Here is a 25,463-nt window from a genome sequence, read left to right as displayed (position 1 = left end):
GAGTCGGGCTTGCCAGGGCTAAGGGAAAGTGGGGCTCCCTCTAGGACTCCCCCAGATCTGCCTGCGCTGCGAGGATCGTGGTGGCGCCCGTCCCTGCTCGCCTCGCTTTGGGCTCTTCCCCTCCTGTCGCTGCTTCATAGCGCTTTTTTTCCCCCAAGGGGGGTGGATGGGGGAGAGAGAGAAAGGAGAAGGAGAAGAAGAAGGGGGGGGCGGGAGGAAATGTGAAATAATTGTTGTAAGTTTGCGATTATATGTTGACTTAGCGCTGGAAAATAAATTGTCTCCGATAAACAGCCGTTTGTGCGCCCTCGGCCCACCCACATTAATTAGAACTCTGCGCGGCGACTGCAGCCGTTCCACGTGGCTCGGCCGTACCAGCCAATGGGTCTCCCTCGCGCTCCCTTCATTTGTTTATAGCATTAGTCTGTTGATAAGTCTGCCCACCCAAGACGAATCAAGCTGTGTTTATTTGGAAAAATTTCCGGGCACCCAATATATAAACGCACTGATCTGATGTTTGAAATCTCACGTCCACCCACCCCCCACCCCACCCCGCTCCTTCCTCCCACCCACCCCAACCCCTGGAAGCACACACAAAAGCAAGAGATCTTATTCGCTGCTGCAGCTTAGAAGGGAAAAGACGGGGAGCCAGCGGGGAGCTCGTTAGCCTGGCTTTCTGGCTCTCTTTCCATTCCGGGGATGGGGAAGGGCCGTGGCTCAGTGGCAGAGCATGTGCTCTGTATGCAGACGGTCCCTGGTTCAATCTGCGGCATCCCCAGGTAGGGCTGGGATATCCCCTGCCAGAATTGCTGGAGAACCGCTGCCAGTCAGTGTAGACAACACTGGGCTAGATGGACCAACAATTTGACTCTGTATATGGTAGCTTCCTATACCTTCTTGCTATATTTCAGTGGGAGAGCATCTGGTCTGCATGCAGAAGGTCCCAGGTTCAGGCCCCAGCATCTTCAGGGAGCTCAGTGTAGACAATACTGGACTCGGTGGACCAATGGACTGACTCAGTAGAAGGTCGCTTTCTCTATCCCTATACTAAACTCCTATCTGTGGCCCTTCAAATGTTGTTGGAACTCCAACTCCCATCAGCTCCAGCCAGCATGGCCAACAGTTAGAGATAATGGGAATTGTAATCAGCAGCATCTGGAGGGCCACAGATTCCCCATCCCTACCCTACTGCAAGGACAGGGCTATATGTGCTGTGGTCCTCCAGATGTTGGAAGATTTTAGGAAAGAAATAGTTGTGGAATTGGAGACTCCAAGGTAATGGTGGGAAGCTCCAGGGTGCTTTAAAAGAGAGAAAAATGCATGGGAGAAGCTATCAATGGCTACTAGTCATGGTGGCTGCATGTTGCATCTCGTGTACCTCTGAGCATCAGGTTCTGCAGATCAGGAGCAGAAGAAACCCATTGTGCTTGTCTACCACATCTGGGCTTTCCAGAGACATCTGCTATCACTGTTGGAGCAGCTTGCTGGACTGGATGGGCCTGGCAACTGATTCAGCAGGGCTCTTACTATCTTCTTATCTCACTGGACTCCCAGTGCCTTTTATTTTCAGCCAGCATGGTCAAAGATTGTAGGAACTGGCATCCATCAGTATCTGGAGAACCACAGGTTGCCCACCCCAGCCCATCTGGATCAGGCCAGAACAGCTTTCTGTTTCAGCAGTGGGTTGCCAGATGCGTTTTTGAGAAGAAACTCACAAGCAAGGTGTAAAGGCAACCCCCTCCCCCCACGCCAATTTATTATGAGTCATTGGAATATGGATTTCTTCCAATCCAATAATTGGTCTAATGAGATGTCCCATTGAAGAATCTATGCTGGTAGCCAGCAGCAGCACATCTTCTGAATGAATTCCATAGCTTAATTCTTCCTGGTTTGTGAAGATGGACTTTCTTTTGTCCTGTAGCCAGTGGCACTGAACAACCCCAGTTCTGGAGTTACTCTTTTTGTAAACTGCTTTGAGGTTTTACTACAATCAAGCAGTATATAAATCTTGTGAAATAAGAAAGGGAGAAAAACAATTCTATGGCCCTCTTTCCACACACCATGAATAATTATTTAAATGTTGTTTCATGTGCCTCCCTCCCTCTCTAAAACCCAACACTACACATATTTATTGGGGGGGGGGGGGTTCCACTGAATTCAGAGGGGCTTACTCCCAAATAACTGCATTGTATTGCAGCCTCGGGGCTCATTTACGCTTGCCCTGTATATCAATCAGATTGTATACCAATTAATTCTCCCAGGTCTGAGAGTGCTTGGAAAAACTTCCCAAAATTTATTTGGGAAGAAGAGAATGAGTATGTACACAAAGGACCAAAGCCTCTATCATGCCATATTCTTTCCCCTGCTATAAGTGACCCCAAGAAAGATGCTTGACAATGGATGCTGGTTCATTAGGGCACATGGGGCACTGCCCCACCAATCTTCGTCTGCCCTTAGCTACAACCTCACTTCCTGCTTCTTTACAACCAGTCTAGGCTGTCAGCTTCCTACTTACTCTCAGTGTTGTCCCTTATGGAGATCAGCAGCGATGATGGCAAAACTAAAATTAGTTGGCTCCACCTGTGATTGGCTCTGGCTCCACCTTCTGCTGGTCTCTTTGCCTTCTGCCCCACCAGTTGCAACAGACACCAGCCATCACTGATGTCTAAGCCCCTCTCCCACAACTTATCCTATGTGCAACTGCAGTTAATACAAGAGATGACATGTGATGGCATTGAACATTTTGGTGCCTGTGGCAGAAACCCAGCATGGGGACTGGAGAAAGTAAAGAACTTGACCATTTGCTGTCCTTTCATGATCCCCCCCCCCCCCAGACCAGCTGCCTCTTGGCAGGTCCATCCACCCCTGGAGAGAACTCAGCAGAACAATCTCATGTGTGTGTTGCATCTCAGCCAATAGGTTACATTGACATCCGGAGCTGATTTAAAACTAAGCCAATTGAAGCCTTGTAAAAAAGAAAAAAAGAAAGAAAAACCAGGCTGCCTCTTGTGTCTGCTTTTCCTTAAATCAGCCTGTCAGTACCAATGTAAAACCTGTATGGTGTACGGGTGCTTGTGAGTGTGCAAATTCTCTCCCATGTTCAACCTTGCACTGGCAGCATTCACACGTGTTGAAAAGAACACAAGAGAGAAAGGCACCACAACACTTCTCCCTTTTTTCTAGGGTTTCTTCTTCTTCTTTTACTTCCTAGTGTGAAAACAGGCTGGCATCTGGATTGTGTCAGCTGTAAACATTGCAAATGTAGGAAATAAAAGCATGAAAATAAACTTGTTTTAAACAAAATGTTCATTCTGGTAGCTCACAGATGGGGAACCTGCGGCCCTCCAGATGTTGCTGGACTCCTATCCTCCATGGCTCCCATCATAAAATATTGTGGGGGGGAGGTAAGCCCCCCCCCCTTAATGGATCACATGACGCAATGCGCACACACCATTTGAATGGGAATGTGCATCAACTTTGTGGGGGCTTGCCCTCTCAAATATTTTATTGTGGGGGTCAAAGCCCCCATGGCCCCTAGGAGTTGGCTCCTATGGCTCCCATCCTCCATTCGCCTTGCTGTCTGAGTCCAACAACACCTGGAAGGCCACAGTTCTGGGTGTTGGTTCTGCAACACTCCCTGTTGTCCATGTGGTCTGGTGACCAACCACCACAAACTGACAATAGAGAAACAAAATTTTTTTTAAAATCCTTCCAGTAGCACCTTAGAGACCAACTAAGTTTGTTATTGGTATGAGCTTTCGTGTGCATGCACACTTCTTCAGATAGTTTCTCCTGATTTGTCTTGAGATGTGAGCCTGCAATGCATTTGAACCCTCACATGAAGCAGCATGGGGAGGTGGCTCAAAAATCATGAGAAGAACAGGATTTTATGCATGTGGCATGGCTGGCTTGGGTAAGCATTGACAGCCTGCTAATGAAACCCCCACTCCAATAGAGTGGGGAGGGCACTGTCAATTCCCAGAGCTGCCTACTGTTTGCTGTTGCTAACCTATCCTTTCCTGGTGTGTGAGTAGTGACAGGAGCATGGAACAGCAGTCTTCAGCAGCCTTGCCCTCTCCCTCTGAGATAGTGATGTGCATTGGACCCAGAGACAGAGGCAGTGGAGAATGGACTGTTACAGTCAATGGGACACCGCTCCACCAACTTCCACCAGGTGTCACCTGTCTGCCTTCAAGCAACCAGCACTGGCTGTCAGCTTCTTCCTCAGTCTCTGCATTGCCCATGCAGAACTCAGCAGAGAGAAGAAGATGGTGGGGGGGACTAGAAAGAATTAGCTTCCCCTCTCATTGGCTCTGACTCTGCCTACTATGGACCTCCCCACCCTCTGCCCTATCAGTCCCAACGTCCAGCACCAACCACCACTGGACAGTGGGCAAGCAAGTTCAAGCCAAAGTGATTAGGAGGAGTTGGGGCCATTTGGGGTGGAACCCTTGCCACATCCAAGCCCCTGCCACACCCCACCACCACAAAAGCAAACCTAGAAAGAACCAGTACCATTTTGTTTGTGGGCAAAGAACATCAGTGCTGGAGCAATTCCATAAACATGGATTTCTGTTTGAATGCACAATTATAAATCTTTCAGCACAATTTGTTAAAACACACACCATCTCAAGAGTATCTTTTCAATATCCTTTATTTGCTCTGAAGAAGGAAAGCAGGCCAGTTTACATGGGTGCTCTGGAAAAGAACAATATAACCAATCAGAACATGTACAAGCTCAGGAACACAACCTTCCAATGTGCTAGTGTGCTTCAGGTTCTATAAAGAAAAGGATGTGTTAGGAAGCCATACTCTGGAGTTGACTAGCCCCCAATTTGAGAACCTGATCTCCCACCACCATCACCAATCAATTTTGTATTTCCCTACCCCCAAGACCCCACTGGGTTTGGCTTAGGTTATTATATTATGATTATGATTTTATGACCTCTGTTTTGAGGTCACACTGAAATGGCAATCCCCAAAACGTCATGAACAGGGGAATACTTGGCAAAGTCCCAGGGGAGCCTCAGTCTCCGTGTGCTCAGGCCTGTTGCTTTATATTATGTACTTTCCTGTTTATAACAAAGAAAGGGATTTATAACAACTTTAGAAGTGCACACAGCTGCTTGGTGCTTACATTAGGCATTTGGGATGCTTGGGTTTTGTGTAAACGTTCAGTGGGCTTGATATTTATCTCTATTTTTATTTACTGGCGTCATGGGTTGCATCGAAGGTGGTTGCAATTCAGAAAAAAAGGTATGTGTGGGGGCAGAGTAAGTACAGCAAAATAAAGGATCCCCCACACGCACGCACACACACACAAACTTTGCTTCCTTATGCCCTCCCCTTTTCTGTCCCACAAGCTCCACCCCCCCCTTTCCTGCAACTCAGATAAGGGCAAATTTTAGCACCCTGTGAACCTTCTGTTTCCATTTTCCAAAAAAAATCAAGTTACTAGTTCCTATCACTTAGGAAATCGGCTTGATTGAGAGTGCACATGCAAAATCACACAGCTAAATCACACAATCTGAGCTGTGTGAGAGGAGACTGGCTGAAGATATTTTCAGAGATGAGGGGCAGCACTTCAGTGTTGGGCAGAGGTCTTCACTCTTCGCCTTGAATCAAGACATGTTCATATGTTCTTATACATAAATCACTGCAAGTGGGGTTAAGCAAATCTAGGTGGTGGGGGGGATGTATCAGTGGCTTAGCCATGATATCAAAATGGAACCTCCATATAGAAGAGCAGCATGTGGCAACTATGAAAAGGCAAGTACCATGCTAGGGATTTATTACTGAAAATGAATCTCCCAGAAGTGTACTGCATTTTATATCAGGGTGGATGTGGGGGTATTTTTCAGCCTGTTCTGTGTGGGGTGGGGTGAGGGTGGGAAGCTATAGCTGAGGTGAATAGTGTGGAGAAAATGAATGCGGAAAGATTTTGTTTTTCCTTCTCAGTGCTAGAAATCAGGGTTATAGAATCATGGATGTCTACTTCCAGTGTGGGAGGCAGTGTGCTTCTGAATACCAGTTGCTAGAGAGTACTCTTGCACTCAGATCCTGTTTGTGGGCATCCCATAAACATTTGCTTGGCCTCTGTAAGAACAGGATGCTGGACTAGATGGGCCACTTGCCTGCTCCAACAAAGTTGGACTTCTTATGAGTTGGAGGGTTCCTTGTAGACTATTAATCTACTGGTCCAACGAAATTCTGGAACTGGTTGCTCCACAATGTGTGGATGGTCACTACCTTAGATGGCTTTCAACTGGAAGCGGATAAATTTGGAGAAGAGAGCTCTATCAATGACTGCTAGCTATGATGTAGATGGAGTGTTGGCCTAGGTCAGACCAGGGTTCAAATCCACACTCAGCCAAGGAGCTCACAGGGTGACATAACATTGATCCATCACTGTGCCTCTCAGCCTAACCTGCTGCACAGAGTTGTTTTGGGGACTGGTTGAGAAGGGGGAGGACCATGTATGCCACCTTGAGCTCCTTGGAAAAAAGGTGTGATATAAATGCAGTAAGTAAATTCAATGTGTGTGTGTAAAAAATATCAAAGTGCAGAACTTTATATGCCCAAATGGCACCATCCATAGAAAGGAAGTATCAGAAAGCTTGGAAGAACTCCAGCATTTGCAGAAATATTTACGGGGGCAAACCAAATAGGGGAGGGCAAAGGTAGAGGAAAGAAAAGGTCACAGATGAGAGCTGGGAGGGCCTGTCGTTTTCTTTGGAGGCCAGGATTAAGAGTTAGCTTTGGATAGGGAGGAGACTCTGTATCAGTTCACAGTTTTTGCATTTTAGATACTCTGCTGCTGATTTTTCCCTCTTTTATTTTTTATGCTACTGCTGCTGTTACAAGAATCTGCATTTTATTATACATTCCACATTATTATAATTGTATCTACATAACTGTTTTGATTTTTATCTTGTCTAGATGTTATGTTATGTTACGTTACGTTATGTTTCGCTTCTCTGTGTTATGTTATGTTATGTTTTATGTTACGTAATGTATTGACATTTGTATTCTATTTGTAAATCACCCTGTAGTTTTTTGACAAAGTATATAAAGTATTTAGTTTTCCTATCATTCGAGAAACAGAAAATGTGTGTTCATGAGATACACAAACACACACACACACGAGACTGTGTGTGCAGGCACTTAATGATATGTTTATCAGCCCAGTCCTATGCACATTTACTTAGAAGAAAACCCATTAATTTCAATGTGTTTTACTCCCCAGCTGATGTGCTATCAATGGGATTTACTCCCAAAGATCTGTGCATAGGATTGCAACTTGTATGTATGTGTTTACAGAGAGAGAGAGAGCAGCAGCACATTTAATATTTGAGTATTCATTATGGTTTAGGTATGATGCAAACTCTTATATTTGCTATTCCATTTACTTGCATCATTACTGAAATAGTTTTAAGGTTGAGAGGGCTGCTTTGAAAGCAGGGCCAAAGCTGTGAACATCAAAAGCTGAGTGCACGTCAAAACCCCTTGTGCTTTATTAAATATTTGAAGGATAAATAAAAACAGAATGCCTACTAGATGGGTATGAAATAAATAATACCTATTAAGAACACAGGTAAACATACATCCATAATGTAATGTGCCCATTGCAGAGGGGAAACACGTGGTTTTAAAATCCAAATTCATGGAAGAAAAAGGGAGAAGAAAAACATTCCATCCGCAGTGCCAAGCACACTTACCCGGAAATAAATTCTGTTAAAATAAATGGGATTACTTTTTGAGGAAAGAATGCCAAAATTAAAAACCAGGAGGGAAAGAGTGGATCGAATGGGTGCGGCTGCCTCCTCTTCAGTCTTCCTGAAGCCACCAGATCCCTACTCCTGAACATATTAAGCAATTAAGTCCACTTAATGATTTCGGTGGGGTTTCCATGACTGAGGACCGGAGAGCATCTGCTGTGTAAGGGCACTGGGTAGCCAGGGCGCGGGGCGAGGTTGATGAAAATAGAATCTTGACTCAGGAGCCAGTCGTTCGAAGTATCCCCGCCCGCTCCCCACTGAACATCAATTCGGATCATAAAAGTGAATGCGGATCAAAGTTCCGGGTGGTTCTGGCTCCGGAGCTCAGATCGCGGGGAAACCGAAGTGAAGTCCCATCTCTCCGTTTTTTCTCTGCCTAACCCTTTCGTGGGAAAGACGGCTGGAATATCGGCACTCTCTCCGCTACAAAAGGGTGGTGGGAGGATTCAAAAAGGACCATGATATATAATACTCCTTTAGAGCGCAGGGTAGTCGGATTTAGGAGCAGGTTTGCACGCGACTCCAGAGAGAAATGACGCTAGCCACGTTTGTAAGGGTGGGGTGGATGGGACACTTAAAAAGGAAAAAAAAATGCGGCAGTTCCCTAGAATGAGGAGAAATACGGTAACACACTAGAGACACTCAGGCCACCAATCAAAGGCCCCCGAGCTTGTGATTGGCTAATTTAATGTCTCTTCTCCATTGCCGAAAATGAATGAAATTGACTAGAACGTCTCGTGGCTGCAGAGAGAGGGAACTTACATTAAAAAAAAATAAGAAGAAAGGCGTGGATAAATGGTTTCTGAGCATATGCAAAGAGCTTTCCCTCTGAGCATCAGTAGCAGCCACCGCACTTAGGAGTACAGAGAGTTTCCAAAGCTTCCACTGAAGCCGGCTTCATTCCTTGGAAATGATCAGCGGCCAGAGAAATAGGAAAAGGTCGTCGCTCGACGGTCAGTCACTTGCTTTGCACGCAAAAGTTCCGCGGTTAAATCCCTGGTATAGCCAGTTAAGAAAGGATCAGGTAGACGCAGGGGCGTAGCCAGCCAAAGTTGTGAGCTTTTCTTGGGAAATCAGAGGTAATAGCCCATAAATGGGAGGGCTTCTGCTGATGTGGGGCAGAACCTGGGATAATTGAGTACTTTCAATGCTTTACAATAATATTTGTGGATCTAGGGGGCGGTTGTCCCCCCTTGGCTACACCCATGGGTAGACGACATATGGGAAATAGCTACGGGGGTGGGGGCTAGCCGGGTTTTTTGCTGCGGGCCTCCGGGGGGTCCCAATGCTTGTCATGGAGGCTCCCAGTCTGTGTGGGTATGCCCGCAGATGTGAGTGGAGGGATGCCAAGCTGAATCTTTGACCCGGGTGAAATAAAGCCTAGTTTTTCCCCTGCCCTCTGGCTGATACCTGGGAGAGGAGGGATTGTGAGTTGGATGGAGTTGGACATAAATATTTTTACTGAGTCAAAGCACTGGTCTATCTAGCTCACTTGCCTATACAGAGAGCCGCACTATTTGGATTCAAGCAGCGGGAGATTGAACCCCAAAACTAATACAATGCAAAGCAGATGCGCTACCACTGAACTACTGCCCTTCCACTTCACTTAATGAATAGAAATGTTTTGGAGAGCCCCATAGCAGCCAAGTCGCTGAGGGGTCTTCACCCCCCCTCCCCATAAAATATTTGAGAAAATCGGTCACCCCCTAAGTTGATGGGCATTGCCATTCAAATTGTGTTTGTACCATGTTATGTGGGGCGGGGCTTACCTGGGCCCCCCAATATTTCATTCAAGTTGCCATCCCTGGAGAGCCCAAAGAAACTTCCCCTAGACCAGCCTGCTGTCCTCTGCCAGGAATACAGCCTTACCACTTTCCATTCAGTTTCCATATCCTCCCAGAGAGGAGGATAATTCTATAGTGGGGGTGCACAGACAGGTAGTCTTAATTACAAAGAAGTGTATAATGAATTTCATTGCTCCAATACCTTTTATTTCCAGCTAGCAAGAGTTCGAGAAACACTGTGCTTCTCATGAACTGAATTAATTGAATTATTATTGCTGTTTAATTGAATTATTATTGCTGTTTAATATATTTTTTGATAGATTTTCCAATATCGTTCCAATAGCAGCCTCATTAATGACAATACCAATTGTGTCCAATTAATACAATTATTAATGCCAGTTATTCAAATGTCAAATCATACGATTTATTTAAACTGGCCCCCTTGCATGCTCGAGGGGGCCAGTTTAATCTAACTGAATTAATATTAGTACTAGTTTGGCACCACCCACACTTTGGAACTCTCTGCCTATTGACATCATGCAGATGCCTTCACTGTACTCTTTTCAGTCCCTAAAATATTTGAGGGGGCCATGCCCCCCAAAGTTGCTGGGCATTGCCATTCAAATGGTGTGACTGGACTGCATCATGTGATGGATTGTGTGGGGTGGGGCAAAGAAGAGGAGGAGGAGGAGGATTATTTTGGATTTGATATCCCGCTTTATCACTACCCGAAGGAGTCTCAAAGCGGCTAACATTCTCCTTTCCCTTCCTCCCCCACAACAAACACTCTGTGAGGTGAGTGGGGCTGAGAGACTTCAGAGAAGTGTGACTAACCCAAGGTCGCCCAGCAGCTGCATGTGGAGGAGTGGGGAATCGAACCCAGTTCACCAGATTATGAGTCCACCGCTCTTAAGTTGGCACTTCTGATACTGCCGGGGCCTGATAGCAATTGGAATCCAGCAAAATCTGGAGGACTACTAGCCCACACACACACACCTCACCCCCAGTATATTGCAGTCTTGACTTTACAGTCGTACCTTGGTTCTCAAACAGAATCCATTCTGGAAGTCCGTTTGACTTCTGAAAACTTTTGGAAACCAAGGTGCTGCTTCGGATTGGCTGCAGGAGCTTCCTGCACTCAATCAGAAGCTACGGAAGCCACGTCGGACATTTGGCTGCCCAATAAAGTTCGCAAACCGGAACACTTATTTCTGGGTTTGCGGCGTTCGGGAGCCAAAATTTTTGAGTCACAAGGCGTTTGAGAACCAAGGTACGATGGGACTTACATTTAGTGTTGAATAATGTATTTTCAAAGATGATGTATAGATTGTGTTTTGATGTCATTTCATCGCTCTGAACTCCCATGAGAGAAAGTGGAGGGTATAAAAATGAAACAAATAGATAACAATAGTAAGAACCTGGAGTGTATGAGCAGAATAAAATAGTATGGCATTTTGAGCCTTCCAAAAAATGCTCTAGAAATTATCTTGCCCATCATCTTTTTAATGCAGCTTTTAATAATCATCATAAAATTAACATGAAATTAGCACATATGTATTTGGCAGCTTTCCCTTCAAGGAACTCGAGGCAGCTGACATTTTTCTCCTCACATCAACCCTGTGAGGTAGGTGAAAGAAAAAGAGGGAGGGAGAGAGAAGAGGAAGTAACTGGTCCAATGTTGCCCAGTGGCTTTCATGGCTAAGTGAGGAGCTCAGCTGAACCTCCCTCAATGGGCATCCTTAACTGCTACACCACACTGCTTCTGTGAGAGAGCTGATATAGCTCGGTGGCTCAGAAACCTGAGCTATAAAATCCCTGGTTTAAAGGCTGCCTTAGCCACAAACTTACTAGGCAAACCACCTTCTCACAGCCTCAGTCCTCTCCCACATCTTCAATATGGGGGTGAATAGTAACATAGGACTTGCCAATCAGAAGGTCGGCGGTTCAAATCCCCGTGACGGGGTGAGCTCCCATTGCTCCTGCCAACCTAACAGTTTGAAAGCACACCAAAAAGTGCAAGTAGAGAAATAGGTACCGCTCCGGTGGGAAGGTAAACAGCATTTCCGTTCACTGCTCTGGTTCGCCAGAAGCGGCTTAGTCATGCTGGCCACATGACCCAGAAGCCAGTAAAGCAAGATGAGCGCCGCAACCCCAGAGTCAGCCACGACTGGACCTAATGGTCAGGGGTCCCTTTACCTTTACCTTTACATGCATGTGAAGAACTTTAGAGCAGAGGGTGGGCAGACATCAAGTTTATCTTATATGCTTTGGGGCTGGTTTGTTACTTAAAATCCAATATCTGCACACAGGAACCATGTGCAAAAGACATACCGGTATATTTAGATTTATTTTTTTTAAGGGAGGGTCCTTCTGAGCACATTCTGAACCCCAAGAATTTGTTTATCAGGACTGAGTTGAGTGCATGGCCTTTCACACACAAAATTACTGCTTTCTTCATTTCAGCAACCTTATTTAGGTAGGAAACATCCTCTCAGTGCTGCTATCCCTAGACAATTAAGAAACAGAAACGCTTGGTGATCTATTGCAAATTATTGGGATCGACCAGAAAATCCTTTCTGCTCAGCCTTGCTTTGAAATATTCTGAACTACTCTATAAATGTTTCTGTGGTTGTAACAACCGAAGAAGTTGCCATTAAATAATTGTTGCAGCTGTGGTAACAAGCACTGGATTTGCAGGACCTGGGTGCAAATCTCATAAACTGAGGCAAGGCATATGCCCCCAGCCTCGGTTTTCTACAGTTCGTAAAAATGCAAGCACTAGTGAAGCTTCTCACATGGTGGTTGTGAAGGAAAACTGTCAAAAGGCATTTTTTTCTGGCTACAATGCTGTGTAAATAGTCATGTTTATTATCAGTAGTAATAACAACAGTAATTGTGTTAATCGATTGCTGAATAAAGTACTGAATAAGAATAGCACCAACTACCCTAACTGGAGCTACAACCTGGTTAAAGCAATGTTAAATCTTATGATTTTTAGTCCGTTTATCTATTGATTAAATGTGCATTCAGTCTATACCCATCCAAGGAGCTTCCTTGCCAGAAAGAAGATTCTGCTCCAAATGTCACTCGCAAAAGCAAGGAAGAGAGAACACTGTACTCGCATCTATCAGCCAAAGGACCACTGATTGCTATTCAGGAAGAACACCAGCAAGGAAAGATCAGCCTGGCCTGAACTGCTTTTAGCATTCAAAGCCTTAAAGAACTTGGGATCTGGTTACCTAAAAGACTGCACTCCACAGATGGGTCTGACAGCACTGCATGTCCCGGAGGTGCACTTGGTTTGTACTAGAAACTGGGCTTTTAGTGCTACAGCTACAGCCCTCTGGAATAGGGTACCAGCTGAAATTAGACAAGTGTCCAGAGTCTTGTTATTTAGGCAGCTACTGAAGATGCTTTTAAGAAGTTAGTTAACAGACAGGATGTATGTTTATTTTGTTGCCTTTTTATGATGGGTGTTTTTTGTTCAGCAATGTCAGCACTGGATCTAAGGGAACTTCACATTTCCATGTTTTTGTTATTCTTCTAATTATTATTTTCCAGTACTTTTGTGCATAACAACATGTCCACCACATATGGTCATATGCTTCATTCTGCATTTTGTACTCCCAGAATATTTTTAAATAATTATAATCTGATCCTTTTTAACCAGAGATGCTGGGAACTGAAGCTGGGACATTCTGCACGACAAGCAAGTTTTCTGTCTCTGAGTTCCAGTCCGCCATAGGCTCAGTTTTTCAGCCAGGCAATTATGCTGAGGTGCAGAGTTCAAAAGTTCCCTGGTTCAATTCCCAGCATCTCAATATACGACTGAGAGAGATTCACTGTCGGAAACCCTGGAGAGCTGCTACCAGTCTGTGTAGCCAGTACTGATCAGGCTAGAGTCCAAGTATCTGACTCTAAGACAGCTTCTTATGCTCTTAAACTGGCTTGCAAAAAGGACCCAGCAATGCCCTGTAGCAGGTGACCTGTATGTTTCCCAAAGTGAGCAATCAAGGAACCCCCATTAGCTGTATCCCTTCCTTTAATTCACAGCAGGTGAATTTCTAAAATAATCAGTTAAAACCCTCTTCTGTCATGTAACAGGGAGGAAGCGCTGTTGTTTGTTGCTTTGGCTGACAGCACTGGAAAGAGACACATGATACAAAAAAGCTCCCATTGTTTGTCAGGACATACTTTGCCAGATTAAATTGGGATGGGGTGGCGCGGGGGGGGGGAGAGATAGACACTTCTTACGCCCCCTGCTCCTCGTGTCTAAAGTTCTAAGTGAGTTTGGCATTTGGATTTCTTGATATTCCCTTGCACAGGCTCTGCGAGGCCAAAATAAACTCAAAGTCCATGCAGGAGGCAGAGAGGCAGAGTCTTATAGACCCCGGAGTAACAAACAAGCCATTGTTCTTCAAGGAAGGCTTCGTCTCCCTACAGCCATTCCGCCAGTGTAAGGAGGGCAGGACCCACATCCTGTCATCTTAAGTAGGCAGACCCTGGTCAGGTTTTGAAAAAACTGCTTGGTCTGCAGAGATGTCAGGTAGCATCATAGGAGAATTAGAAGAGCCCTGTTGGATCAGCTCAAAGGTGCATCCATCCCAGCATCCTGCTCTCACAGTGGCCAACCTGGTGCTTATTGGAAGCTCTTGAGGAGGACCTGGGCAAGTGCAAGAGCACTTTCCCCACTTGCAATTCCCAGTGGTATATACTGCCTCTGACACTGGAGACAGAACATAACCATCAGGTACAGCCTTCTCCTCCACGAATCTGTCTAACCTCTTTTTAAAACCATCCAGCCCTGCATCTTGCTATAGCAAATTCCATAGTCTTAACTATGTTCTGTATGAAGAAACACCACGTTTTGCCTGTCCTGAATATTCAGATTTACTGCATGGCCCCACGTTCTAGTATTATATTGGGGGGAGAGAGTAGGGGAAGATCTCTTAATCCAAACCATGCATAAATTTATTCATCACTAGCAGGTCTCCTTACTTGCCTTTTGTCTAAACAAAAAAAGCTCCAGATGTTGTAAACTTTCCTTTGTTAGCAGTCAGAGCCTAACTGAAAGCAGGAGCTTGACCATCTGTGAAATGGACACAGCTTTGTACAAGAATCAGCTTCGTCCTATTATTGTACTCCCCCTACCCCCTGGGGCTACTTCCTGCACACTCACAATTCCAGCTATTTATCTAGAGGATGACTATGGGGTAGGTAGAGTGGAGTGGAAGGGCCTATTCTTTTACAATCTGAATTCTGCTGGATCTAACCCCAGGTCCCATCTAGTTAAAGCAGAAGTCTTCAGCTTTTTCACACTGTTGCTTAATTCTTTCCTATATATTTCTATTGTGGTTATATTGCTGTTGCAACCCATCTTACATCAGGCCACAACCTGGCAGTGGGTCTGGACTCCCAACCCATCCGTTGAAGGCTAAGGAGTTAATGCAATTTGTTTCCACCAGCAGCCAGTTCAACATCCCACTGATTGTGCACAGAATCTGATATTCAAATGTATGTTTCTTCTGCAAGCGGAGGTTTCATTTAGCTATCATAGTAGCAACTGTGCCTCTTCTCTAATTAAAAAAAAAAATTGTAGGAAGGGAGGTTATTGGTTTGTTTTTGTTTTATGTATTTGTGTTCTTATGTTGTATTTTTATGTTGTGAGTTGCCCTGTGATCTTAGGATGAAAGGCGGTATACAAATTTAAACAACAATAATGAACACCATCATTAATAACTACTGAACTATCTACGATATATGCATACTGTTGATAGAGCAGTTTGGGTGGTTTTATTATCTTTGTCTGCTCACCCCCAAGTTTCCCAGGATTTATTTTCTTTCTGAACAAAAATACAACCCAAATGCAGCTACAGCAATCAGCTTGGTCCAATAATACTACAGCTAGTGACTCACTTTTAAGCAGAAATTAAGGTTGACACGGAACATATCCAACATTTCCTCAGGCGTGGGGACCGTGTTTCCTTTTAAAACTTGGTTTTAGATTTTAAAACTTGGGGTTTACATTTAAAATTATTATTTGGCTTTCCTGTCACTGAAATCTAAATTTAGATTTAGTTGTCTCCTTCAAGGAGAAAAAAATAATAATAACTGGAAGTAAATGGTGAAAGCTTTTGTCACTCAGAGGCAGGGAGAGAAGAACTGGAGGACTGTTTTAAAAAAAGGAGGAAGGAAAAAGACTTCAGCAGTTTAGGCTTATATGGATGAAATCTCTTGTAGGCAGGGATAAAAGGAGGCTGTAATCTTAAGCATCCATCATGGGAAGCATATTGCATTGAAATCACTGGGATTTACCTCCAAGCAACAGAGTAATTAAGACTGAACTGAAACACCAAACCATTGCATTTTAAGTTGAATTGATTCTAGTTAAAACTTAAATCTAGGTATCAGCAACGGTAAAACAAAAGTAGGCCTTCTTTCATTAGAAATGAATTTGAATGTCCACTGGGAGTGTGTGTGTCCCCCCCCCCCAAAAAAAAAAATATCCTGAACTTTTTATACTTTTAGAAACCTGGTGCAGGAACACATCCAGTGCCACTGCCTCAAATAAGATTTCGGCAATAACAGTTCTGCATTTTTCAAAGAAACAAAGATGGTGTTGGGAAGAGGATAACAGTATGTTTAAGGGGAAAGAAAGGTAATTTGAAAAGGTATATAAGGTGGTAAAATATATTACAGTCGTCAGCACAAAAAGCCAGCCATTACAAGCATCAAATTGCATATAATTGAGCCAGCGTCACCGATCACATATAACAGATCAAACGTTCATGTCACCTCCAATATCACCTTTCTGAACAGAGTCTGTTCACACATGCAAATGTGAATCACCAAGGATTGAAAAATCAAGTGATTTTGACTCAGTTGCATGTGCAACATAGTATGTCCCATGATTACCCGAATTGTTGTACTGCTGAATGCCCCATTTGTGAGAAAGCTATAAAATCCTCCTTTGCTAGGAGTAGGAAAAAAATCCAGTCAAGTCCAGGGATCACCAGGTCACCCCTTGGATGCTCTATTGTAAAATCAACCATTATCAGGTCCTTCCTTTGGCAGGGGAAAATCAGCCCTAATGGATTCAACAGTTCCTCTAGAAAGAATTGTCTGACTTCAAGCAATATTCCAGGGCTATTTATTTCCTTTCTAATTGACTCACACTGTAATTTTCACATCTCATTGGCATTCAACTCCCACCTGACAATTCTATCCTTTATATATCCACCAACTAAGATGCATCTGACAAAGAGGGTTTGTGTACACAAACACACTTATTTTAAATTTCAGTCTTCAAGGTACAAGACTTTTGGGAGTGATGGATTGTGGAGCTTGCCTTAAATTCATGGAGTTGTCTCAGAGAATTTCCTCTGAATGACAGCTATCTAATACTCGAGGGAAGCAGTCTGCACATGCTTAGAGGTACCATGGGCTTTATTTCACCTCCTGCAGAGCGGGGGCCGCAAGCAGCATAACAGACAAGGATGGGGGGGATGGGCTGGAACTGTCCTACCACACACCAAGGATGGGGAATCTGTGGCTTCCTGTTTCTTGGCTGCAGTTCCCTCATCCCTAACCATTGAGTATGCTATCTGGGGCTGATGGGAGTTGTAGTCCATCAACATCTGGAGTGCCACAGGTTTTCCCATCCCTGACTGAAGCTAGGTCTGCTCAGTGGTTAATAATCATCGTAACTAATCATCTCACTTTTTTAAATTTAAATTGAAGGGTGGGCCTCCTTCCTCCACCACCATTGCCACTGGCCCACATCAAGCATGGGAAATCAGCCAAAGTTTCCAGCTGAACAACAAGAGCAAAATTCCTAGGCTAATGTTGGCTTTAAACCCAGAACCTCCATAACCCAATGTTTAAAACATGAAATTGAGCAGGGCAGAAGTAAACACATAGAAGAGGGTAGGATGAAAAGCAAGAAGTTGATTCCCATTGCTGCTGCAGTCAGTGGGACTTTGCAATCCAAGAACTATTCATTCTTTAATTGTAGCAGTTATTTGAGGCAGGGATAGTTGTATAACAGTATTTTTAAATATAAAAAAGTTCTGCTTTTTCAGGAGTTCCTGAAGAGAAGACTGAGAGGGGGACCCTCAAGAGAAAGCTGTGAGCAGCCTATTGCAATTATTACAATTCTTTATAATTTTGGGGTGTGACTTGCACCCAAAGTCCTGGTATCAGGAATATCAGTAGGTAGCTAATAGAGTATTCTCTCCTTCTTTTGCTATGATCCTAAAGGGCTCCATGAGAAATAAATGTGCTAATTATCCCCAAAATAGGAGCTACAACTAGATTGCTGTATTAGATAGTAAACATTTTGGATCCTATAATAAAGCAGGGAATTGTAATTGACTGGTTCCAAGTTCTTCAATTTAAACAAATGGGCATATAGACAAAACCTCTCTAAAATATTTTGAAAATAAGACAACAATTTAATAAACTGAAACATTCATGTTTATTAAAAGAAAAGGCCATGCTTGATTTTTTTACAATTCTCTAATTACAATACCTAGGCCAAAATAAATACCCTGAAAATATTAACAAATGTGTCCTAAATGTACATCTTTGATTATTATAAATTCCCTCCTCCCTAACAAACTGAGCTCCTCTCTGAACCAATTTAAGTTTACCGTCTCGATAAAATTGTGAGACCCACTATTCTGTGGCCATTTACTTGAGAGAAATTCTCCTTCAGTAAAAGTACGTCTGGGTATACACGCTTAGGCAGGTAGTAAATCGTGGATGGATAGGCAAATGAATAGACTAGATACAGGGATTTTAAGAACTTGGCAATTATATAGCACTTTCCCTTAAATGCTCCCCATGTATCAGGGACAGTCTACATTTAATCTTGAGGGGTCTGGATTTGTTATTTAAAAGAAACTCCAGGATCCACTACTGTGTTTTGTATTTTCAAAGTAAGAGTGACTATTCAGTACTCTCTTTGCTTGAACAGGATGTGTCACAGAACTGGGGAAAGCACAGAAGAAAGCAACCAAATGGGTTTCGGGCTTTCCCTAGAAGGAAAGGCAAAATGGTTTGGGGTTTGAGAGGAATTGACAACTAAACGAGGACATGGAACATGGTTATAAACATGGCAGAAGTAAACAGAGCACAGTTTTTATCTCTTATAATGCACAAATCTGGGGTCATCTAATTATGTCGATGTGGGATGCATAAAAGAAAATGCTCTTTTACAGACTGTGCTATGGAATTCACTACCACAAGATGTGGTGGCAGCTTTAAAAGCAGCATTGGCCAACTTCATGGAAGAGGAGAGTCTGCCAATAGCTTTCCTTCATGATAGCTAAATGGAGCCGTCACATATAAAGGAAGTATCCCTCTGTATAATACAAGTTGCAAACCACAGGGAAGGTCTGTTCCTTTCAGGTCCTGCTTGTGGGCTTTCCAGAGGCATCTGGGCAGCCACTGTGAAAACCATGCACTAGATCAAGAGTGTTGGACTCCAGCTCCCATCAGCCCTAGCTAGTGTGGCCAATGGTCAGGGATGATAGGAGTTGCAGTCCATAAATAACTGAGTCACTAAAGGCTCCTCAACACCTCACCAGAGGAACCTATGAAGCTCCTTTTATGCTTGAAACTCTAAAAAGGCACAACTAATCCATACTCTTATGATCCTAAACATACACTCTTGGTTAAGAGTATAACAGACACCTAGCTTGGCTGAGACAAGATTCTTCGCAAGAATTCTCGCAATCTGCAGGCACTGGGCTGCCCATCAAAAATCAGCTAGTGCCTTCCCCTACGCCTAGTTCTGCCATGCATTTCTTTCAGCCGTCCTCAACCCAGCCCTGCAAGGTAGACCAGTAGATTGTCCCCATTATTACAGGTAGAAGCAGAGAGGTTGCCATATCCCACCAAAAGAGGCTTTATAACTAGAGATGGAGAAACTGGCCCTTCAGAAGGTGTTTTTTGTTTGCTTGCTTGCTTGCTTGCTTGCTTGCTTGCTTGTTTTTTACTACAGTTCCCATCTTCCCTTTTTAGTCCGCTGGCTGGGGCTGATGGGAGTTGGAGTTCAACAACATCTAGAGGGCCACACATTCCTAAACCTGGGGTACACCCTGCCCCTCCCTCCCATACAGTACTTTTATTCTTTAGATGTATTTCTTTGCTATAGCTCTTCCCCACCTGCCCCAAACTGTCCACCTTTATTCTCTTCCACGGAAGTCTTGAAATCAATTAAAATCCATCCAAATATTGGATTTTGCGTGGAAAGGGGGTTACTAATAACTAGGGGAAACAGTTTTTAAAAAACAGATTTTTTTTATTTAAAAAAAAGGAAAGAGAAGAGAAAACAAGAGATTCCAGTATCTAGCACCCCACCCTAAACATCTTTTTAAACCCAACCCCCCCCCCCCCCCCTGATTTGAAATGTGGCCGGAGCGAGCGGCTGTACTTGATTCTTAATCCTGCAGGTTAAGAAATAACAATTTACCTTCTAAGCGGAGACCCACCGCAACTCAAATGTATGTTGCCTTTCTTCACTACCAGCCTATCCTTCACAAACACAGACACTTCGCCATTGTTGCAAAATGCTTGCAGGCTAGCGGAAAAGAGTAGCGCTTTATCCATGCTCAGAAACACATTATGTATGTATGTATTATCATCATGGGCGTAGCCAAGGAGGGGCACGGAGGGGCAGCTGCGTCCCCAATCAATGAAAATCAATAAAAATACATAGCTGAGGTTCTGCCCCCCCTAAAAATAGGCCTGCCCCGCCCGACAAAAGGCTTGCTTCCCTCCCCCCAACAAAAATCCTGGCTACGCCTATTATTATTATTATTATTATTATTATTATTAAACAGCAGTGGTGCTCAAGGCGGTATAAGGGAATGGGGATTCCAGGGCGAAGCTTACCGATCTAACCTCCTTTAAGATGTTCCTATTGAGCTGACAGAGATTTTGGTTAAGGACGCAATTCCTTGGACGCGGTAGGAAAGTCCTATGGAACTTCGTGGGATTCTCCCTTCGAGGCGGAAGCTACGGAGCTGCAGAGGGATTCGCTTGCACGACTGCAGTCCTTGATCCCATTTTTTGGGAAGCAGATCCCATTTAGTTTAGTGAGACTTGCTTCCCAGTAAGCGGTCTAGGGGATCCTATTCGAACAGCCTTTCCTTGGAAATCAGACCCAGGTATTAAATCCGTAGAGCTGTTTGCCAGCTGATAAATCGTATCGCAATCGGGACACTACTTCGAATCTATTAATTCGAATCGGGATGTTAATTCGAAACGTGTTGTAGCGCAGCTTTTTGGGGGGAGGCGGGATGTGGAAAACAAAACCCAGGTGACCTCCCTTGGGCATTCTCCTGTGTGTGACACATTTAAAACACAAGCAATGACAATGCTCGTTTATCTAAACACCGGGATTTAAAAGCTATTATTATTATTATTATTATTATTATTATTACTACTACATATAGACATCAAGATTTCGGAACCAACTTAGGAAACCAGCCTCTTTTCTTCTTTTTTTGTCTTCCAGCCCAAGCCGGAATAAAGGCGGGGGGGGGGATGAATAGAAAATAATCTACCCGAAAATAAAGTGGGGAAGGGGGACAAAGAGAATGAAAAAGGGTGTAGGACAGCATAATTAAACTGCTTCATTTAAAAAATAAGCGTTATATTGCCTGCTTTAAAAAAAAAAATCTATATTATTTTGCCTGGAAGCCGGTGGATTTAAGAATCGGGGTAAGTGAATGTTTTCATTCCTCTCTTTGGGGAATGGGTTTCACTCCGATTTACTACATCTGTGGCGGGAACTCCCCCCCCCCCCAGTGATTGCTAGGGGCTTTTTGTTCACTATTATTATTATTATTATTATTATTATTATTATTATTATTATTATATTGTTATTATTCCTCCTTATTAGGAGCTACAAAGCTTATTAGCTTATTAGGAGCTATTAAAGCTCTCCAACGGCGCGATCTTAACTACTCAAAAGGAAGTCCCATAAAATTCATTGGGGCTTACTCCCAGGTAAAGAGCGTTAGGATTGCTCCTAAGAGCGACAGCGATTTTCGTTCCGACCGCTTAGCAATTATTCACAAGTGACCCTAGCGCAACTCTGGACCGCGAGAGTCAAGGCATCCGTTGGGGATACTTTCCATGAAACATATTCAGAATTGCAGCTTTAAACCGGGTTTTGAACTTCCTTGTAGTTCTCAGGCTAACCCTACATTGCCTGGGGCCGTTCTTGTCCTGATCCCGTGTCAAGACCATTCACAAGTGACGCGCCTCTCAGAGACCTCCCTGGTCTCGATTTTTTTCCCCATCTCCTCAGCTGCCTTGCAGGCCTGCACTTCGTTTTTCTTATCATATTTTCGAAGGGTGGAGAGTGGAAGGGGAGGAGGGCTGTAAGCAGGAAAACTGCAGAAATTCACACAAACATGCGGCAGACTTTTTGAGGAGAAATAAACAGCACGGATTTATTTATTTTTTTCCAAGAATGAGTACAACAATTAAGACCACATAAGACAAAACAAACGTGACAGAGAATTCAAAGAGAATGTGTTTTTTCCCTAAATGCATTTTGTCGGTTTTTAAAGGATCAGTTCAGAGTGGGAAATCTATTTTACAATTTTTTTAAAAAATCACACACATGTTTTCTATCTCTCTGTTTTTCTACTGAAAGTATCAGATACTTTACTCTTTAAAAAAATGTGTGTGTTTTCCAATACTTCCCATCCACAACAGTTCATCAAGGGGAAACAACAATAAATTATTCATTTTTTGTAATTCACTTTTAAAAGGGAAAAGGGACTTTTGATGCGTATTTGTTTACAAAACCCGAAGAAAACAGGAGGACGTGTACTGATCATTAATTTGACAGTTGGAAAAAGATGGGCAACATGGGAAATTTTAAAAGGAATAATCCAGTGAACTCAACTTTAAATATTATATTAATAATGGCTCTCCACTTAAGCCTGATTTCCACACATATTTACAACGCAATAAACAGAAACTCCCCTCCAAAAAAACAAAATCCCCCCCAAAACCCCCAACACCAAAACGTATACTTTTATATAGCTGTATCTATAATTATTTCTTTCCCTTTCAAAAAAATCCTATAAATGGTCGTGGTGGAAATGGTGATTCTCTATAAGTTAACATTGTCCGAGATCACCGTCCTTTTTTTCTTTTCACAAAATAAGTTTTGCCACTGTCCTTTACTAATATATTTAACTTTCGTTAAAAAGATGCCTCCTCAACTCCCCCAAGTATAATTAACTTGAATTGAAAGAAGGCACTGAAAAACACCCCCCCCCCCGCGCACGTACGCACCCACGCGCGCACACCCCAAACAGGGATTTTTGGGTTCGTAAAGTTCTATTTTGTGGGGCGGGTCACTTTTTCGCCCCAGTCTTTCGTTTGAATAAGAGGTCGTTTAAAAACAAAGCACAGCGCTAATTTCCTTCTATGTAATCTGAAGGGTTGGCTTAAACCCCCTCCCTTGTTTGTTTGTTTGTTTGTTTGTTTGTTTGTTTGTTTGTGTTTCCCAGGAGTCGCTCAATCAATACTTAGTGCAGTCATAGGAATAAGGGGTGGTGGTGTGGCGGTATATGGAGGGCGCAGCTCTATAGGGGATCTGACAGGTGGAGTTGGTGCTCACCTGTTGCTCGCTCAGCGCTGTCGAGGTCTCTAGCCCCAGCCGGTGAGTGTTGAACATTTCCCGCACGTTGGAGAAGTTCTGCTGTTGCGCCCCGAAGGCGTGGCTGGGCAGGTGGTGGTTGATCTCCGACGTGTGGTTCAGGTACCAGGAGGCGGCGGCGGCCGTGGCTTGGCCGCCGGCTTGGTGGTGAGGGAGAGCGTGGTGGTGATGATGGTGATGGTGGTGGTGGTGGCTGGGGGTGAGGGTCCCCTCCTGCTGCTGCCCCCCGCCCGAGGCCAGATTCATGGAGGTGAGGGGCGAAGAGGCGCCGTTGCTTTGCTGCTGCTCCGAGATGGAGGCGGCGGCTTCCTCCAAGGTGGTGGGCACACACAGGTGAGCGTTCCTCTCGCCCGTGTAGAGGCTCATGGCGCGCATGCTGCATTGGTAGCTGCCCCCGGCCTCCCCCAAGCCCCCCTGGCTACAGGCCTGGCTGTAGATGGACGGGGCTTGCGCCTGGGCGTACCCGAGGGGCAAGGAGGACACCATCCCGGCCGTCCTGCTGACGGGGCTGAGCTCGCCCGGCGGCGAAGTCCGTAGAGTCATGATGTTCTCCACGCTGAACCCTGACAGCCCGTTGGTGCCGGCGCCCGGATGGTGGGGATCACCCGGCAGCGAGCTCTCTGTGGACACCGACGGCGTGGACGCCACGCTCCGCGGGCTGTCCTGCAGGGCGCTGCCGCTCTCCGGGCTGAGGGTCTCTACCTTGGTGATGATGGGCAGGTCCGGCGAGGAAGCCTCGCTCTTGATGACGATCTTCTTCTCAGACGGGGCGGCCGAGGAAGAAGGCGGCGGCGGGGCAGAGGCGGACAAGGAGGCGTTGCCGCCGGCGTTGTTGGACTGCGGCGTGTCCTTGGAGACGTCGGCGGCCTTCAGGGGCTCCTTGAGGTGCCTTTCCCGGAGCGTGTCGTCCTTCTCCTTGGAGACGTCTTTCTTCTTGAAGCGCCGGCGGCGTCGGAGGAAGCTGCCGTTCTCGAACATATTGTAAGAATCTGGATCGAGGGTCCAGTAGCTCCCTTTGCCCGGCTTCTTGTCGTCGCGAGGCACCTTCACGAAGCACTCGTTGAGCGAGAGGTTGTGCCGAATGGAGTTTTGCCAGCCCTGCTTGTTTTCCCGGTAGAAAGGGAAGCGGTCCATGATGAACTGGTAGATGCCGTTCAAGGTGATCTTCTTATCCGGCGCGTTCTGGATCGCCATGGTGATCAGGGCGATGTAGCTGTAGGGCGGCTTCACCAAGTCTTTGGGCGCCGTGGGCTGGTGAGGGTGGTAAGGCCCGTACGAGCGCCCCATACCGGCCGCGTACTGGTCGGGGTGACCCGGGTAGACCCCCATGGAGCCCGCCATGCTGCCGTAAGTCCCAGCCGTCCGGTAATAGTTCTGCTCGCTCAGATAAGGGACCACTCCCAAGGCGTTGGGGTCCGAGACGGAGTAGCGGGCCTGCATGGCGTCGGTTTTTTCAAAAAAAATCCCCTCCCTCCAAAAACGACAACAAAGTCAGATCTAGTAGAGGGAGGGCGAAGAAGGAAGGGGAAAATGTGTCCCCCTATGGCCTAGTCGCGTTGTTCTCGGGAGGCCAAATCGCTGCCCCCCCCCGCCCGCCCCCTCCAATCTCCTCCGCTGAGCGAGGCCTCCTCCTCCTCCTCCTCCTCCTCCTCCTCAGAGCCAAAACATTCTCCGAAGCTGCTTTGCAAAATGGTCGAAACTCTCAAGCTCTTGCGCGGCGATCTGTCGCTGGGATCTCCTCCCGCATGGTTGAAAAGCGACGACGATGCTCTGGGAAGGAGGAGCAGCGCAATCAATGCACCGGCGTAACAAGTTTTTTTTTTTTCTTTCTTTCTGAAAAGCAAAAGCAAAAAAAGCAAAAACAAAAAAGCGCGACGACAGGCCAAGCGGACGGATGGAGAGGCAGATTTTCGCAAAGGAGGGAGGGGAATGACAGCAAGAATCTTGCAAGAAGAAAGGGATGGAGGGAAGCTATCGCTCAGGGCTCTCGCTTGCTCCGCTGTCTCTGCCCGCAAAGGCTCGCGACCCGCCGGCTCCGTTTGTCCCGGGTGAAAGCGGAGCGCGTGTAAACAAAAACAAGCCGTCGGAATCCAAATAAACGGTTCCTGCGCCGGCGACGCGCGCGCCACTCTGGAGCACAGCGCGAGGGGAGCCTCCGGGAAGCCCCGCGCCAGGCGAACTCCCCATCGAGGGCTGGAGAAAAGTTTCCAA

At 45.3% G+C, this 25,463-nt stretch overlaps 1 protein-coding gene and 1 long non-coding RNA gene across 3 annotated transcripts; one reads left to right on the top strand and one right to left on the bottom strand.

The window, feature by feature from the left end:
• Window positions 1–40: 40 nt before the first annotated feature.
• Window positions 41–25,463, bottom strand: FOXC2 (forkhead box C2; the record flags this gene model as incomplete). Of its 2 annotated transcripts, none has more annotated exons than XM_079988176.1 (2): window positions 23,214–25,463; window positions 41–142 (listed from the first exon to the last, which is right to left on the bottom strand). In XM_079988176.1, the coding sequence occupies exons 1-2, from the start codon at window positions 24,690–24,692 to the stop codon at window positions 41–43; spliced, it is 1,581 nt and encodes a 526-aa protein (XP_079844302.1). In that variant the 5' UTR covers window positions 24,693–25,463. The 2 variants fall into 2 exon arrangements, with proteins under 2 accessions (XP_079844302.1, XP_079844303.1); XM_079988177.1 differs by lacking the exon at window positions 41–142 and adding an exon at window positions 20,082–20,147.
• LOC307223275 lies at window positions 14,673–17,682 on the top strand. Its single transcript, XR_013842060.1, has 2 exons — window positions 14,673–15,076; window positions 17,644–17,682. It is a non-coding gene; the product is annotated as an uncharacterized lncRNA (long non-coding RNA).

This window comes from Podarcis cretensis, assembly GCF_951804945.1.
Source record: "Podarcis cretensis genome assembly, chromosome: 8".
Classification (NCBI taxonomy): domain Eukaryota; kingdom Metazoa; phylum Chordata; class Lepidosauria; order Squamata; family Lacertidae; genus Podarcis; species Podarcis cretensis.
This window is presented reverse-complemented; position numbering and strand designations above follow the sequence as displayed.